This window comes from Medicago sativa, chromosome 4 (genome assembly GCF_051527215.1).
Source record: "Medicago sativa cultivar Bolivia chromosome 4, Bolivia_mono, whole genome shotgun sequence".
Taxonomy (NCBI): Eukaryota; Viridiplantae; Streptophyta; class Magnoliopsida; order Fabales; family Fabaceae; genus Medicago; species Medicago sativa.
Window position 1 is genome coordinate 86,541,490 of NC_140752.1, and position 17,662 is coordinate 86,559,151.

Consider the following 17,662-nt stretch of genomic DNA (forward strand, 5'->3'; position numbering starts at 1 on the left):
TTCGAGAAATAACGTAAAACGTTTCCATAAGATTTGCTAATATACAAAGGTGTTGTTAACAACTTGAACCTTTGCATAGTGGAAGGTATTCTGATTTAACAAGAGTTGCTTACAGCATTGAACTCTATCTCAGACATAGAATCCACACACAAACCTTTTCATAGGTGTATTCTAAAAGCTCGTGCGTTTTAAGGCCCTGCACGTGTATCCCGGTTTTAACGAATGCTCTAGAAATTCTGCCTCAAAATTCCATAGGACCGGCCTAAGTTCCACATTCGTATAGGTGAGTCTATCAAGGGTACTCCTGTAGCTGTGTACCCCACTCAATTAGAGTATAGATCTCATTAAGAGTTACTATTAACTCATCCTTCTTTCGCTGCAGGATCATGCTTTCTATATTCTTTCTCTCATAGCATGTTCTACCACTTCATGACTTGTTTTTACCCATTGAACCTAAATCTTGGGATCTCCAGTCATATAGGTCGGGTTACCATCATTTAGTGGGCTATAGACATTAGTCCCATCCTACTGGATGTTTCTCGGACTTTCTCTCTATTAAGTCCTTTCGTCAAAGGATCAGCTAAGTTTTCATTCGTACGTACAAAATCAACTCTAACCGCTCCATTAGAGATACACTCTCTAATCGTGCTGTGTTTTCGCCTTATCTGTCGTCTCTTACCATTGTAATAACGATTCTTAATCTTTGCAATAGCCGCGGTACTATCACAATGAATTAACACAGCTGGTAACGGTTTCTCCCATAAAGGGATTTCAGCTAGCAAGGATCTTAGCCAACTTGCTTCTTCACTAGCAGTAGCTAGTGCTATCATCTCAGATTCCATTGTGGACTGAGCCAGAATGGTCTGCTTCTTAGACTTCCAAGAAACAGCTCCTCCAGCTATGCTAAATATATAGCCGCTGGTCGCTTTGGAATCATCCGACAAGGTGTTCCAATCTGCATCACTGTACCCTTCAAGTACAGCAGGATATTTTTGATAATGCAGTCCTAATGTCATAGTCCCTTTCAGGTATCTCATGACTCTCTCAATAGCATGCCAATGCTCCTTGCTTGGCCTACTTGTAAATCTGCATAAGAGTCCCACGACATAGGCAATGTCGGGTCTAGTACAATCAGTGGCATATCTGAGACTGCCAATGATGCTCGCATATTCAGTTTGTCTAACATCATCTCCAGTGTTCTTAAAAAGTTTTACACTTGGATCATAAGGTGTGCTTGCAGGTTTACAATCAATGTAGTTGTATTTCCTTAATATCTTCTCAACATAATGAGACTGATCCAAGGAAATTCCTTTATCTGATCTAGTAATCTTGATGCCAAGAATTACATCAGCTTCTCCTAGGTCCTTCATATCAAAGTTGTTACTCAACAGTGATTTCACAGAATTTATGGCAGGAATGTTTGACCCAAATATGAGTAGATCGTCTACATATAGACATATGATAGTGCAAATGTTTTTATCATACTTGTAGTAGATACATTTGTCACTTTCATTCACTTTGAACTCATTCGAAATCATTAAGTTGTCAAATTTTTCATGCCATTGCTTAGGGGCTTGTTTTAGACCATACAGAGATTTGTCTAACTTACATACTTTGCTTTCCTGTCCATGGACTACAAAACCTTCAGGTTGTTCCATATAGATTTCTTCTTCCAACTCACCATTCAAAAAAGCAGTTTTCACATCCATTTGGTGTACTATCAAGTTATAAACAGCAGCCAAGGAAATTAGTACCCTTATGGATGTGATTCGAGTAACTGGTGAGTAGGTATCGAAAAAATCTATATTTTCTCTTTGTCTGAAACCTTTGGCTACAAGGCGTGCCTTGTATTTGTCAACAGTTCCATCAGGTTTCAGTTTCTTTTTCAAAATCCATTTACAACCTATTGGTTTGCAGCCTGGAGGCAGTTCAGTCAAGTGCCAAGTATCGTTAGACTGTAGAGAATCCATTTCATCATTTATGGCTTCTTGCCATAAGTCTGCATCCAAGGAAGACAAAGCTTCTTTGAGATTTGATGGATCCTCTTCTAATGTATTGACCACATATTCAGGTCCATACTCTTTAGCAGTTCTTGCTCTCTTACTTCTTCGAAGTTCTGTAACATCAGTTATGATGTTTTCATCACTATTTCTGATTACTGGATTGTGATCAGGTGTAGTGTTCATGTTTCCGCCCCCACTATTACCCCCACTATCTCTTGATAGAAAGGGAAATTTCGTTTCATAGAAATCGGCGTCATTTGATTCTATGATCACCTTAGCCTTTAGGTCATAAAACCTATATGCTTTACTGTTCAAGGCATACCCAATGAATACACATTCATAGGCTCTACTTGCAAGTTTGACTCTCTTGGGATTAGGAATCCTTACATAGGCTAAACAGCCCCATGTTCGAATGTAAGACAAATTAGGTTGTCTTTTCTTCAAAATTTCATAAGGAGAAATTTTGTTCTTAGTTTTAGGTACTCTATTTAGCACGTAGCTAACAGTTAATAAAATTTCCCCCCACCAATGAGGCGCTGCACCAGAATTAAGCATGATGGCAACTACTAATTCGGTAAAGGTTCTATTTTTTCTTTCCGCTTTACCGTTCATCTCAGGAGAGTAAGGTGCAGTTGTTTCATGAATGATTCCGTGCTCTTTATAATACTCATTGGATGTGTGTGATAAATATTCAGTGCCTCTGTCACTACGATAGCGCTTGATTCTTTTATTGAATTGAGTTTCAATTTCTTTGACAAAAATTTTAAACATATCAAGCGCATCACTTTTGTTTTTCATTAAATACACATAAGTGTAATCAGAGCAATCATCGATAAAAGTTATAAAGTATCTTTGCCCGTTTCTAGTCAAGTTACCATCAAGTTCGCATATATCAGAATGTACTAATTCAAATGGTTCGGTTTCTCTTATTACAGATTTATGAGATCCTTTTGTTATTTTTGCTTGACTACAAAATTGACATTTTTCAAATTCATTCAAAGATAACTTAGGAATTAAACCGAGATTGCTCATATTAGAAATGATTCGTTTATTAACGTGACAGAGTCGTGCATGCCAAATATTAAAATCACACAACATATAAGCAGAAGGAGAAATTTTATTCATAAGATTCAACTTAAACATACCATCAGTAGCATACCCTTTCCCAACAAAAACCATATCCTTAGTAATAGAGTACATATCACATGCTATGATTTGTTCAAAACCAGCCTTATTCAGTAAAAAACCAGAAACTAAATTCTTCCTAATTCTAGGAGTGTGCAGCACATCCTTCAATATGAGAGTCTTCCCGGAGGTGAATTTCAGCTCCACATCTCCGGTTCCAGCAACTTCAGTGGTGTGAGAATCTCCCAACAGCACCTTCTGATCTTCAGCAGCAGTGTATGTCTTGAACATAGCACGTTCATAACAGACATGGCGAGATGCACCAGTGTCTATCCACCAACCATCAGATCCACCCACCATGTTGATTTCAGTTATCATTGCAGTATACGGCTGCTCCTCATTTGTTGTCAAGTGAGCCTGAGCTTGAGCCGGTCGAGTGGATGGGTTTCTACACTTTCGTGCCATATGACCTGGTTGTCCGCAATTGTAGCAATTAAACGGTTGAGCAGGGTCATTCTTTGATGGTTGAGCTCTTGGGACCTTTTGTGGGTTCCCATTCTTATTCCGATTGGAATTCTTATTTGCAGGACGGTTCTGATTCTTAAATTGTTTGCCAGCAGGCTTCAGAACAGCACCCACAGATTTCTTTTTAGTGTTGCTGTTCGAGACAGCAAACACCTCTTCATTCAGTTCTTGTTTTCTTGCCTCTTCTTCAATACGAAGTCGAGTAATCAGACTTTCAAGAGAAAACTCCTTAGTCTTATGCCTAAGGGCATTCTTGAAGTCCTTCCAAGCAGGGGGCAGTTTATCAATTATCACAGCAATCTGAAACTGCTCAGGTAATTGAATTCCTTCAACAAAAATCTCATGAGCTATATTCTGAAGCTCCTGAGATTGTTCTTCGACAGATTTCTCGTCGTTCATCTTATAATTTAGGTACCGGCTCACAGCAAATTTCTTTGAGCCAGCCTCTTCAGTGTTATATTTATTCTGAAGAGCATCCCAAACATCCTTAGCTGTCTTATGAATCAGATGCAGATCATATAGATGATCCGCAAGACAGTTCAATATGTAATTCTTGCACAGGTAATCCTCTTCCTTCCAGAGGAGTATATCCTTTTCAGCCTGTTTCACCTTTTCAGCATGTTCGGCAGTAAGCCTTTCCAACTCAGCATTTGCTGCAGATATAGAAGCATCTGTAGCCACTACTGTCTTACCGTTACTAGTCGTTTCCATAGGAACCGACATCGATGGTATCACGGGTATGTTATCCTTCAAGACGTGGGCAACCTTTTTCGTAGTTAGAAAAAACATCATCTTTGTTTGCCAACGCTTGAAGTTACTACCGTGAAACTTAAACGGTTTGTTGAAATCGACAGCTGTTCCAGATACAGTAATTTCGTTGTTGGTATTCATGGTTTCAGAAACCTCTTAAAATTGTTGTTTTTCGATTTAAAAATTATACCGAACGAAATTACTGGGTGAGTCACGACCAGGTCGCTTTCTTCAAGACGTTTCGCGGCACTACCCTAGTTTGTGCAAGGTAGACTATCAACCACGCCGTCTCCAGGATAAAACAGCCCAGATCACTGTTACGAGTATATACTGCACAGTATATAGTCGCTCGAGAATTACACCTCAAAGTATGGTTCAATCGTATGATCGAAGCCACTCGATACGGTACGTAGCCGCTCTATTTGAAACCGATGGGACAGAAAGGAGTAGAAGAAGAAGAACGATTTAAAATCGAAGGGAGAAGAGAGAAAATCGCACAGGAAGCATCAACTGTGAGATTTTGGTGTGAAGAATGAGTGGGGGGAGCTCTCCTTTTATAGGCAGAGTTCGCGAGAATTACTTGGGGATTAAGTTTGCTTAATCCTTAAGCAAACGCGTTTTACGCGTGACTTGGGGATTAAGTTTGCTTAATCCTTAAGCAATGCAAACGCGTTTTCTTTAATTGGAAATATCCGGAAGTTTCTGGATACTGGTTTGGATCGGGTCGAAATGTAACACATCAATTTGTTACGCGAACGCTTTCGTATAATGAAAAATTAATTAATTAATTTAACATTTTCAAGTGACAAAAAAATATATATCAATTTTCCAACCCACGACCCAAGCCCAAGCCCGGCCCGGCCGGTCGGACGGACGGCGGCGTCGTCGCCGCGCGTGTGATATATGTATTTTGTAAGCGTTCACCCGTTCACAAAAATGGGTACCCCAAGGGCACACCCTTGGAGGTCACCCCACCCTTATATAAACACTTACTAGTTGGGGTGACTCTCCAATGTGGGACATTTTTAAGTCACATACCCACACACTAGTTTCTCATAGTGTTTTCTTTCTTTCCAATTTTTTCACTAGACTTTAACTAGTGTTCCAACAGTGACCTAGATGGAATTTGTCTCTTATGCACAACATGAGTAATGTACTAATGTATCTGACCCCCTTAATAGAGTGTCGCAGTGGATATGTATGATCATGCTAAAATAAGTCAATTTGAGATGTTAACCTTATTTGTTGCTACTAAGTTAACTCAGGTGTCAAAAAATATACCATTATCATCACTTGAGTAACATTGAAGTGCTTACAAATATCATTTAGTGCTTATAATAGCCTCCTGAGTTTTTTATTTTATTTTAAAAATACATGATTAGCCTTTCTTTCGCTTATTGGTATCAATAATTTTTCTTTGAAAAACAATATTACTAAACCTAAGAATTCCTTAGTTTGGGACTTTTGGTATTGTATGATTCTAACATAAAGGAAACGGGGAGGGAATAAGACAATCCATATACAACTTAGCAACAACCATCAAAAATCATAATTTGTGAGAATAAATGGATAGCAACAACCATCAAAAATCATAATTTGTGAGAATAAATGGATAATGCTATTTAGTGAGAGATGGATACATAAAAAAATGAAGTGGGTCCTACAACTAAGTGGGTCTCACTACTATTAATTAATTTCAAACTTTTTTGTGATTTTATCTCTTCAAATGAAAGAAATGGAGAGACTAATAAATAAAAAGGATATTGACTCAAAGAAAAAGTTAAGATCCTCTCCATTTGTTTTGAAAGAAAGAGATATATAAAAGGCACTAATCTAAAACATAACTAAGGTACTTTTTCAGCGTTTTCCGGATTAGATATATAAAAGATTATTGTTCGTGTAATACATAATAATTATTAAAAATGTGTGTATCTCAAAAATAATAAAAGAAAAAAAAAATACTCATGTTAGAACTCGTAATTAGTATTTGCATAAAATATAAAATTAAATAAAGGCTAAAATATGGTATTGGTCCCTGCAAAATGGACCAGTTTTGGTTTTAGTCCCTGCAAATTTTTTTTATAGTTTTTGGTCCCTGCAAAAATAGGTCAGTTTTGGTTTTAGTCCCTGCAAATTTTTTTTTTATAGTTTTTGGTCCCTGCAAAAATAGGTCAGTTTTGGTTTTAGTCCCTGCAAATTTTTTTTTATAGTTTTTGGTCCCTGCAAAAATTTTTGTTTTTGGAAATAGTCCCTGACCCCAATTATGTGATGATTTGTCACTTTTGTACATATGTGTTTACTTAATAAAAAGAATATTATTTTTTATAATTTATATAACAATAATTATTTTTTAATTAAAAAATAATAATAAAACAGATACAGTAATTATTTTTTAATTTATAAAAGTGACAAATCATCACATAACTGGGGTCAGGGACTATTTCCAAAAAGAAATTTTTTTGCAGGGACCAAAAACTATAAAAAAAAAATTGCAGGGACTAAAACCAAAACTGGCCTATTTTTGCAGGACCAAAAACTATAAAAAAAAATTTGTAGGGACTAAAACCAAAACTGGTCCATTTTGCAGGGACCAATACCATATTTTAGCCTTAAATAAATCTAGTGTTTTAAGTTGAAATATAAATCAAGAGTATTTATTTTGAATTGGTAGAAGTAGGTTTTGAGCTTTCTCAAATTTCAATTTATGTCCTCTTTCTACAAGTTCATGTTCAAGATCTCGGTTCGATTAAAGCTCCGAATTTGTTTATGTTTGTTGGTTGGTTCCTGATGTTTAGTTTGTTTGTTGTGTTGTTCTGCTCCGATTTATGGGTTGCAATTTCAATTTGATTTCACAATATGTTTTCTTGAAGCTGTTTAGTTTTGTTATTGTAATTTAGTCCATGTTTCCGTCACAGGTTATCTCTGCGAGTGAGAATTTTTGTGCTTAGCTCTTGGATCATCGTGTTGCACCACTTAAGTGTCGGTTCTCGTTGGTTTGCAACCAATTATGTCTGCTCCCGTTGTGGCGTTTGTCTGTCATTGGCTTTGTGTTGCCTTCACTCCACTAAAACCTTATGTGACCCCTCTCTAGGACATGAACTGCAGCTTTGTGAAGGTTCTCCTCAACAAAATTTATGTTTCTTTGAATCAATTCCAAAAATCTTGTTAGAAAAGTAAGTCACTTTCAGTCAAAATTTCTAAAGATGTTTATCAAGCTGGTCTAGCTAATTGCAAGAATTACCTCCATGGTAGAAATGTGTTGTCTCAAGGAGATAAGCCATTTTCCATTAAATAATATGAAGAAGGGGCATTGGAAACCTGCAATCTCACTAATGAAGGTTTCCAACTCGAGGCACAGACGAATCTTCGATCTTTTTACAAAGTTCTCTATGAATAATGTTGTCTTCCAAAATTTCTAAGCCTGATGGATCTAGCAGTGTTTGCGAGACTTTCTTCCAAAGGAAATAGGGTTAGACATCAAGCGAGGAAATTGAAGCTTACGCCTAAGATCTTGACAACTTCGACTGGTGATGTATGTCATGAGGCAGACAGTTATTGGTTTTGTTTTATTTTCAATGTATGCTTGTTTTTTTTTTTTTTTTTGGTACAAACGTATGCTTGTTTTTTATGTTAATAAAAGAGGCGATTCTTGTTTACACTTGTTCATGGGATAAATCGAGGATATGCAAAATTCTAAAACGCCTATATAGAATTTAGGGTTAAATATGATTTTAGTCACCGTAAATATGTTACATTTTCGTTTTAGTCCCTCTAAAAAAATTCTTCAACTTTTAGTCCCTCAAAAAATTTCATCTTCACTTTTGGTCCCTCTTTTAAGTAAACTCATATGTGGAATTCATATTTTTTGAATAAAATTTTGTAGAAAAATTCATAATATTATAAGAATGTTTCCAAAAATTTAATATGAATTTAATATGAATTTTTATATTTTTGACGGTTAAAAATTCATATTTAATATATGTTTTGTTAAAAAATTCTATTTTTTGACAATATTCTACACAATTTCATTAAAAAATACAAAAAATAACTTAAAAATAGGGACCAAAAGAAGTGATTGAAAATTTTATAGAGACTAAAAGTTGAAGGAAAATTTTAGAGGGACTAGAACGAAAAGTTGATAAATTCATAGTGATCAAAACATATTTAACCCTAGAATTTTTCATGTTATCAGCTCGCCTCTGTCAGAAGTCATCGGCAAACGAGTGCCGAGAATGAAAATATGGAAAACCAGCATTACCCGTCAAAGGGAATTTCAATATAAACATTGAGTCACCCTACTTTGTCACTTCCACTCCAACACACCTACCCCCATTTACTTAATCCATTATCTGTTTCTCAACAAGTTCCCTTATCAATCCTACTTGTTTGATGGATTTATTTCATGAAATCCAAGTAAGATCTATTAAATTATCAATCCTACTTGTTATTTGGTGAGAGCCACTATGGAACCCACATATATTTTACCTGGAAATGAAAACATGTTACGAATAAATATCAATGGCTGAAAATCCCCAAATGGGTTCATTTAAACGTTTGAAAATCCTCAGTTACATTGTGCAGCAGTGGCACATAATACCCAGTACCAACACCAAGTTGTAATAAAGAAGTGCTAGTCAGTGCTGATTCTTAAAGAGCTACTACATGCAAGTCTTAGCAAAAAATCCAGCACCATAATGCTAAAAAATAAAGAAACTGTTTTGGACAATGTATAGTCAAATTGTTAGAAGATAGTGATAATTGAAAGAAGAAAAGAAAAAAAATCACCATTACTCTCTAAAATATCAATGGCTGCTCAATGTACCTAGCAAACTAGCATTTCATATGAAGAAAGTGACCAACCCAGAGGAGACTGATATCTCCCATTAATCTTAGAAGACCACTCCCTCAAATAAGGACAGGTTGCGGTAACAAATCAATCAGGTGTTCATGCATAGACTATTCTACGGGGATTACATATAAGTTGACAACAACTTATGAACATCTCATAAGTTTATTTGAGCACTGATATAAGTGGAAAATAAGTTCTTCCAAACATCTCATAAATGTCAAACTAATTTATTAGGTCCATACGGTCCATATAGTTAATCCAAGCCTCCAGGGTTTCTTTTGAAAATGCATGGTTATCCTCTCTTGTGCTTAACTGGTATCAATAATTTTTCTTTGAAAAGTAGTATTACTGAACCTAAGAGTTCCTTAGTTTGGCTCTAGTATAATTCTAACACAAAGAAAAGGGAGGGAATACGGCCATAATTTTTCTTTCAGAAGCGGTATTACTAAACCTAAGAGTTCCTTAGTTTGGGTATGGTATAATTCTAACACAGAGGAAAGGGGCGGAATAAGGCGATCCTTCATGAAACCTAGCAACAACCATCAGAGTTCAAAATTTGGGAGAATAGTGCCCTAATCTAAAACAAAATTTCCAAAAGGCGCATGACTATATCTACGTTCACAACCATCCTCTCATTATGATAAGCTAAACTTAGCTCCGCAGTAGCTATGTCTCAACTTCAAAGGCTGCCATATAATATAGGAAGCATTGAACATCTATGAAAAAGTTAAATATCATTAGGTAAAAAAAACCAAGACAAAAATTGAATTAAATCTATAATATCCAGAACAGTTAAATCTTAAACAAGACTGAAACAAAAACTCTGCCCAACTATGTAAATAAAGAGATTAGACACCCATAAAACAGACAAACAGCCAGGAAGCACAATTGGCCACTAATTTATATTCCCAATGGAGAAACACCTAATATAACACCATAGTTCTATGAAAATTTATTAGAAACACCAAAATGGTTCATTACAGACCCGGTGTAGTCAATGTAACATGCAACAGAACAGGAGATTAAAAAAGAAAATAAGACAACTTCATTACAAACCCAATATAGTTCCAGTTTTTCACAAAGAACACTTGTGAGTTAAGACAACTTCAGCATCACTGCAATAAAAAACAAACAAAAAAAAAATGAGTACAAAAGACAGTGCATTAGCAAAACAAAGGTATTGCAATTCTGACTAAAACTACATCAAACTTTCAACAATCTATGATTGGAAGAGATTTATAAATTAAGGAAAAAGATGGGAAAAAATGGTGGTTCTCAAAATGCATTGCATGATATGATAGGCAGCTTTTGTTTTCAAGCAATACAATAAAGGAACAATAGCAAGCATTATTAAGTAACCATACATGTTTATCATCAGTTAATAGGAAAAAAAGGTTAGAGAAATTAAGAAAACAATGTTGAACTCCAGTAACTCAGCCATTGTTGTTAAATACGGTTATAGTGGCGCTATAACACTATTGAATGGAGAAATCTGAACAAATTGTTATTGTTCTGCATTAGCTATTTGGTACAAAATATTCTGAAATAGCAGCTATAGTGGCGCTACAGCACTGTTGCATTGCGGATTTGAAAAGGCCACTATTACCCACAATCCGCAATTGACAACACTGAATTCAGCTCATGCCACATTAAAGATTAAGTTTCTCATATAGGTCCCCGAAGGAGTAGCTCGGTGGTTTGGCTTGGGACACCAAAGGAGTTGTATGCAAGAAGTCCAAGGTTCAACCCCTACTACCAACATTTCCCCCTCCCTCTAACAAATTATTACTAATTATTAACATTTGCCTATAAAAAAAAAACGTTTATCATAGAGTAAATGACGGATAGACATAACACAACACAACAAAGTTTCACCATCGACTCTAATCTTAGCCAAGTCCACAATCCCATCCCAACCAAACCCTTCTAGCAATGTAGCACCGGAACTTCATATCGAACGTGCATCCAATGTCCGACACCAACACATCTAGTTACACACAATCATTCAAATTTTCTTAAATTACTAGAAGTATCAACATGTCAGTATCAGTATCGTGTCGAGAGTGTCCATGTCAGTGCTTCTTACCAACATATAGCCATCAAATAAAAATAACATGTTAGGGATTTGAAGAGCAAAAACCTCATTTCGACGACGAGGCAGGGTAATGTGAAAGGATTTCATCATAAGGATCCCTACGACCGGCAACTTGACTAATCTGAGCATCCCAAGCAAGCTGAGAGTTATGGCGTTCAAATGTCCAGAACCCATAAGGTCGCATAGGGTAACTCCACATCTCCTTCGTCTTCGCGCATCTATCTTTCGTCTTATACACATGTTCCCTGAATCTACGATCCCTTTCATTTGGATCTTCCATCAATTTCAGAACCAGATTCTCAGCGAATTCCATTATGAAAGCCATTTTCACTTCTGTGACGATGAAAATCCCCAAATTAGATCGGTTATATAAACCCTAAATTGTGAAATTAAATTGAAGATGAAATTGAGAAATGAGAGTGGAAATGTTTTTACCTTTTTCTTAACGGTGCAGCAGTGTCTCTGGAATCGGATTTCACCTTCTCCTCGATGAGTTTTCGTTCAACCTAGACAAAAGCTACATAAAATGATAAAATGATTTTTTTTAATAAATAAAATGAAATTGAGGGATAAAATTAGGGAAAATTAGATTGACCTCCCCTAAGGTACATCAAAATGACACTCACACCCCCTCTATTTTAAAACTTGACATTCTCCTCCCCTGACTTTGACACTGTTAACCACCGTTAAAGAACAGAAGCTCTAATGACTGTAATATTTTCCTCATAATAATTGTTTGACAATAAAATGAAGTGAAAACGTAATCGATGGGAAAAATGGTAAAGGCGAAGTAGATAAAGAAGAGGAGGTGTCTTGTTTTAGTATACTATTGTTTCCACTCAGAGATGAGGTGGAAGAGAGGAAAAATTGAGTACGATTGTCACCTAATGATATAGAACCCATTCTCTCATTCTTCTTCTCCAACAACTCTTTTATTTTTCTCTTTCTATCCCTCATCCTCTCTTCCCAGATAAATTTAAATCAGTTTGCAAGTTCATCTCTATTTACCAAAACATAAACCAAAACCTCACTTCCTGCGCCGCCACTTTCTGCGACGGCAACTCCGGCAACACATATTCAGTTGCGGAGGAAATTTTTGCGATTTTTTATGGCCGTATATCCTCTAATTTCCTCTCTCAAGGCTTAGATCCTCTGTTCCATGTTTTTTTGGGATCCATGACCATGCTTCTTGTCGTGCTGCTCAACACAAATATGTAAATCTTAATTTTTTTTTAAATAGCTAAGTGTGCTATGTTAATTATGACAGAAAAGAATAAGGAATTTCAGAGTAGCTACATCAACATGTGTGTAGATGTGTGAGAAGTTGCAGAAAAAAAGGGAATTTTACATTTGTTAGTTTTAAGTAACAGACCTAAACACCGTTAACTAAAAAGGGAGGTATTTGTCACATGTAATACTAAGTAGGGGAGGTCAGTGTCATTTTAAAAAATAGAAGGGGTGTGAGTGACATTTCAACAAACCTTAGGGGAGGTTATTGTAATTTTCCCATAAAATTATTAAGATTATTTTCCACTTTTTATTTTTATTTTTATTTTTATTTTTTCCTCTTCTCGTTTTACTTTTTTTTAATAATAACAAATTTTCTATAATAATTCAGCTCATTAAGTATATAAAAATAATCTTCTTAAAAAAAGTATATAAAAATATTCTTCAAAAAAAGTATATAAAAATAAAAAAATTGCTTAAAAATGTATATAAAATTGCTTAAAATTGCTTAAAAAATTTATATAAAAATGTATATATACAAAAATTGCACAAAAATTGCTTAATGAACAATTTGTTAAAATTTATGAAATTTGTTTATTTATTTCATAAAGTATAAAAAATATCACTTATTTTGTTTCTTAAATCTTAGGTTTGATTGCAATTTTTGTCCTCCTATTTTGTTAATTTTTAGATTTTGGCATCCTTATTTTTAATTTAACACATTTTTTGAACAAACCAAAATAAAGGTGCTAATAAACCAAAAGGCCTTCTTAGCATAAAACTTACACGAGGAGAGCTCTTGACTTAGAGTCAACAAAATGATGCAAACACACGAAAGGTAACACAACAGGAAGAAAAAAAGAAAAAATAAATAAAGGTGCTAGATCACCCCATATACAATAAAAGAATTGTCCATCATTGATTAATATCACAAATAAAAGCAAGATTTTTGGCTTTAATCCACTAAAACAATAGTAATTTAACCTTGTTGAACAACCTGGCCAAAGTCGTCCTTTTGTTGGAAAAAAAAACCAGAATTTCTCTCTTTCCAAATAAGTCATCCATACAATATGCCTTGGAGTGCCTTATTTTCTTTAAAGGTATCGTTAATTTGTGCCCTTAGGGTACACGTTAAGAAACTTAAAAGAATAAATTTTTTCTAAAATTTTGTGCATTTAAATGATAAAAAAGTTAAATATTAAATGCAATGCACACATTCCAATTACTAGTTTTTTCTATATTTGAATCATTAACTTATGCTTTAAGGGCACAAGTTAACATTTCTCTTTCTTTAAAAATCCACAAAGTTAAAATGCAAAACATGCTCAGAGAACTATAATGAAGTCACGTATGATATATCCAACCAGTGTCTAACTAACTCCCATAAATTTCCCAAAAAGTTACATCCAAAAACAAAACAAAAAAGACAAATGTTAACTTGTGCCCTCAAGGGCACATGTTAAGAAACTCATTATAGAAATATACGTATCAAAAGTCGTTCATTCAATTTCTTAAAAGTTAAAATATCATGTTTTCCAATGCAAAGTTGCTCTTTTTGGGTTCCTTAACATGTGCCCTAAGGGCACAAGTTAACATGACCCAACAAAAAACAAACGTTTTAAGAACCATTGTCGGTAAAGTTGGAACATCTTTTGAGCCCTGCCTTGTTTTCACAACCATTTGGAAGACAATTGCTCGTTAGACAACTTAGATTCGCTCTTGAACAAGTACCTAGTAACTTCCGTTCAACTATTTTTGTGTGTAAAACTTGATTGGATCCTAACTCTCGACCGATTATTTTTAGCAAGATGAACAATTTTGAGGTGTCTAATAAGCAATTATCCATTTACAAATGTTTTAAGCCCAGCCCATTTTTTGCATAAAGTTTGGCCAAGCTTTCTGCTAATAAAACAAAAGTTGGTCCAATACATTTAGAAGATTGCTCTTTAGGCCCCTAGCATTTGCTTATAAACACGTACAAACCGACAATTAATTGTCACTCACTTTATAATGATAGTTAATCATCACTCAACACTTTTTAAAGCGGTTAAATCACGTTTTAACCCAGTTTAATTGATTCAAAAGTGTATGAACGACAATTGACTACCATTCGACGTGTCTTAGATACATGTGAGCAATTGTTGGGTGCTTAAAGATCAATTTTCATATATTTAAAGGAGATGAATTTACAAAGGATATTTTTTACATTTTTGTTAGAGGAAGGAAATTTTTATCATATTTTTCAAAATAGTAATTTTCATAATAATCCGTCTCTAGTCGGAAAAATCTATTTTTTTTCATCTTATATTTTAACGTTTTAAACATGTTTGAAAAACATCATGAAAAATATGTCATTTTTTTCAACTATGCTTATATTTTATGGTCACAAATCAGAAGAATCTCAAATTACAGAGTTAAAATACATGTTTTATTTTATAAGGTTATTCTTCAGACATTGCGTATATTAGAGGGTTGATTTGAACAATTAACTAAACAAATTATATCGACATCCTTATTTATTAATTTTGTTACGTCTGCAGCAACTTAACCTAATTTTTTCCCGCTCATTTGCTTTATTAGGTTTGCAATTATTTAACCTAACAAATTTCATCTAAAAAAATGCATTGCACACCAATTTCATTCCTATCCGCTTGCTTTTTTTTTTGAAGAAAATACTTTCTACCATATCAATGATCACGTATGATCCTTCTATTTTATACTTTTTTTTGGTCAAGAATTTTACACTTTTTTTTTGGATTTTTTTTTAATTTCATGCCTTTTTTTTACATCCTTATTTATTAATTTTGTTACATCTGCAGCAACTTAACCTAATTTTTTCCCGCTCATTTGCTTTATTAGGTTTGCAATTATTTAACCTAACAAATTCCATCTAAAAAAATGCATTGCACACCAATTTCATTCTTATCCGCTTGCCTTTTTTTTTGAAGAAAATATTTTCTACCATATCAATGATCTTACGGGTTAAAGATTATTTATTGGTCTCTATTATAGTCGAGAAAACCCGTACGACGCACAGGTCAAAAGTCTAGTGCATTATAAAACTTTCAAACATATTTTTAATTAATACCCAATCCGTATTTTAATATATATCACTTTATAAAAATACTTTAATTTTGATAATAACATTACACCGTGATTTGAGCAATCATATACGTGATTTGAACATCACATTTTAACCCAAAACCTTGCGACATTAAGTTTATGGGTCCTCTCACTTATAAATTGTTCAACATCCACTTTTTCATCCAATGTGCGACTCTTACTCACGTTTGATATGCTATTCCAATGTGAGTTCATCATTTCCTTATTCATATGCTTCCTCTCCAATGGAAGTTTTTTTTTCGTTCACCCATATCTGCTTTCATCGCCCTTGCCTAAACACCTTTTCAAAAAAAAAAAAAATCGATGCAAGAATCTCATTCAAGCATCGACTTTAATATCACTATTGGGTCGCCAGGAACTCCTAGAAATCATCACATTAGACTTTAAGCAATCGTATAAATGGGTTAGACACAACAATTTAACAATTTAACCCAAAAACTTAAGTCATTATATTTATAAATCTTCTTACCTATAAAATGTGATTATCGTCCACTTTCAACAAAAATATTTTATACCAACTATGCAACCTCACTAATCGCTCTTTGTGGGAGAAAGACAAGGGTCCGAGATCTAATCTAATTAAATCTAAACTATAAATTGATAAATCAAAACAAAGCGAGAAAAGTAATCAAAGGCGATGCTATAACAAAGTTGGTTTTTTTTTTGGTAACATATAACAAAGTTGGTTTGTTCTACCAAACTTTCTCTACAATTTTTCCTCTATGTTAAAAAATTAAATCAAGCATAATCTAGAAGATTTTAGAAGTATGATGTGGCTTATGAGATAAGATTGCCACTTAAGTTGCAAAGTTAGAATTGAACACTAATACTTAGCTATTAGTAACTTACTTGTCCATTAAGTTTACTTAACAAATTAAGAGTTGCATAAAAGAGCAACACATGGATACTAGGTGTCTTATGTTTGTATAATTACTTGGAAGCTAAGTATGCTTAGTCATTAAGAATAGTCTTAGTATTTTGCCTATAAAAGGCCATGCTTGTACCATTGTGATATATCAAGTTTTCATGAATAAAATTAGTGTGTTAAAAGAATTCCTCTTCTTTGTTTCTCTTAATACTTTGTGAGTTTGTGTGTTATATGTCCCACTGATATCAAATTGGTATCAGAGCAGGTTAGGTCCTGCAAAGTGTCGGCGTCAAAAATAGTTTGAGTGTGTGAGGAACAAAATAGTTCTCACTCTGTCAAAGTCAGTGTCAAAAATAGTCCGAGTGTGTGAGGAACAAAAGAGTTCTCATTGTGTCAAAGTTATTGTGAGCATATTTTGAAAAAGATATGGCAAACAATTTCAATATCGTTTGGTCCGGTCCCAAATTGAATTCTGAATTAGATTTCAATTATTGGGAATTTATGATGACAACACATCTTAAAGCTCACAACATCTGGAGCTATGTGGAGTCTGGTTTGCAACAAGGAGCTGATGAACTTGCTCGTAGAAGGGACCAGCTGGCACTATCTCAAATTCTTCAAGGAATAAATTACTCAATTTTCGGCAAAATAGCAAATGCGAAGACTTCAAAAGAGGCGTGGGACATATTGAAGCTGTCACACAAAGGAGTTGAGAAAGCTCATAAATCGAAGCTGCAGTCTCTGCGTAGAGAATATGAAAGGTACGAAATGTCCAGTTCTGAAACAGTGGAACAATATTTTACTCGTGTTATTAATCTTGTCAACAAGATGAGGGTGTATGGAGAAGATATTCCGGATAGCAAGGTGGTGGAGAAAATTCTACGCACCATGCCGATGAAGTTTGATCATGTGGTGACTACGATATTAGAGTCCCACGATACTGATACCTTGTCGGTAGCAGAGTTGCAGGGGAGTATTGAAAGTCATGTCAATCGAATATTAGAGAAGACTGAAAAAGTGAAGGAGGAAGCCTTGAAAAGCCAGGTGAACCTCAACAACGCTGCTGAATCCAGTCAGATGGGTGAAGCCAGAGCACG

General features: G+C 34.7%; 1 protein-coding gene across 1 annotated transcript; it reads right to left on the bottom strand.

Moving 5' to 3' along the window:
- Positions 1-10,113: 10,113 nt before the first annotated feature.
- Positions 10,114-11,870, bottom strand: LOC146933154 (NADH-ubiquinone oxidoreductase). Its single transcript, XM_085704880.1, has 3 exons — positions 11,783-11,870; positions 11,393-11,680; positions 10,114-10,367 (listed from the first exon to the last, which is right to left on the bottom strand). Exon 2 carries the CDS (start codon positions 11,670-11,672, stop codon positions 11,394-11,396), a length of 279 nt encoding a protein of 92 aa, XP_085561006.1. The 5' UTR covers positions 11,673-11,680; positions 11,783-11,870; the 3' UTR covers positions 10,114-10,367; position 11,393.
- Positions 11,871-17,662: the final 5,792 nt, after the last annotated feature.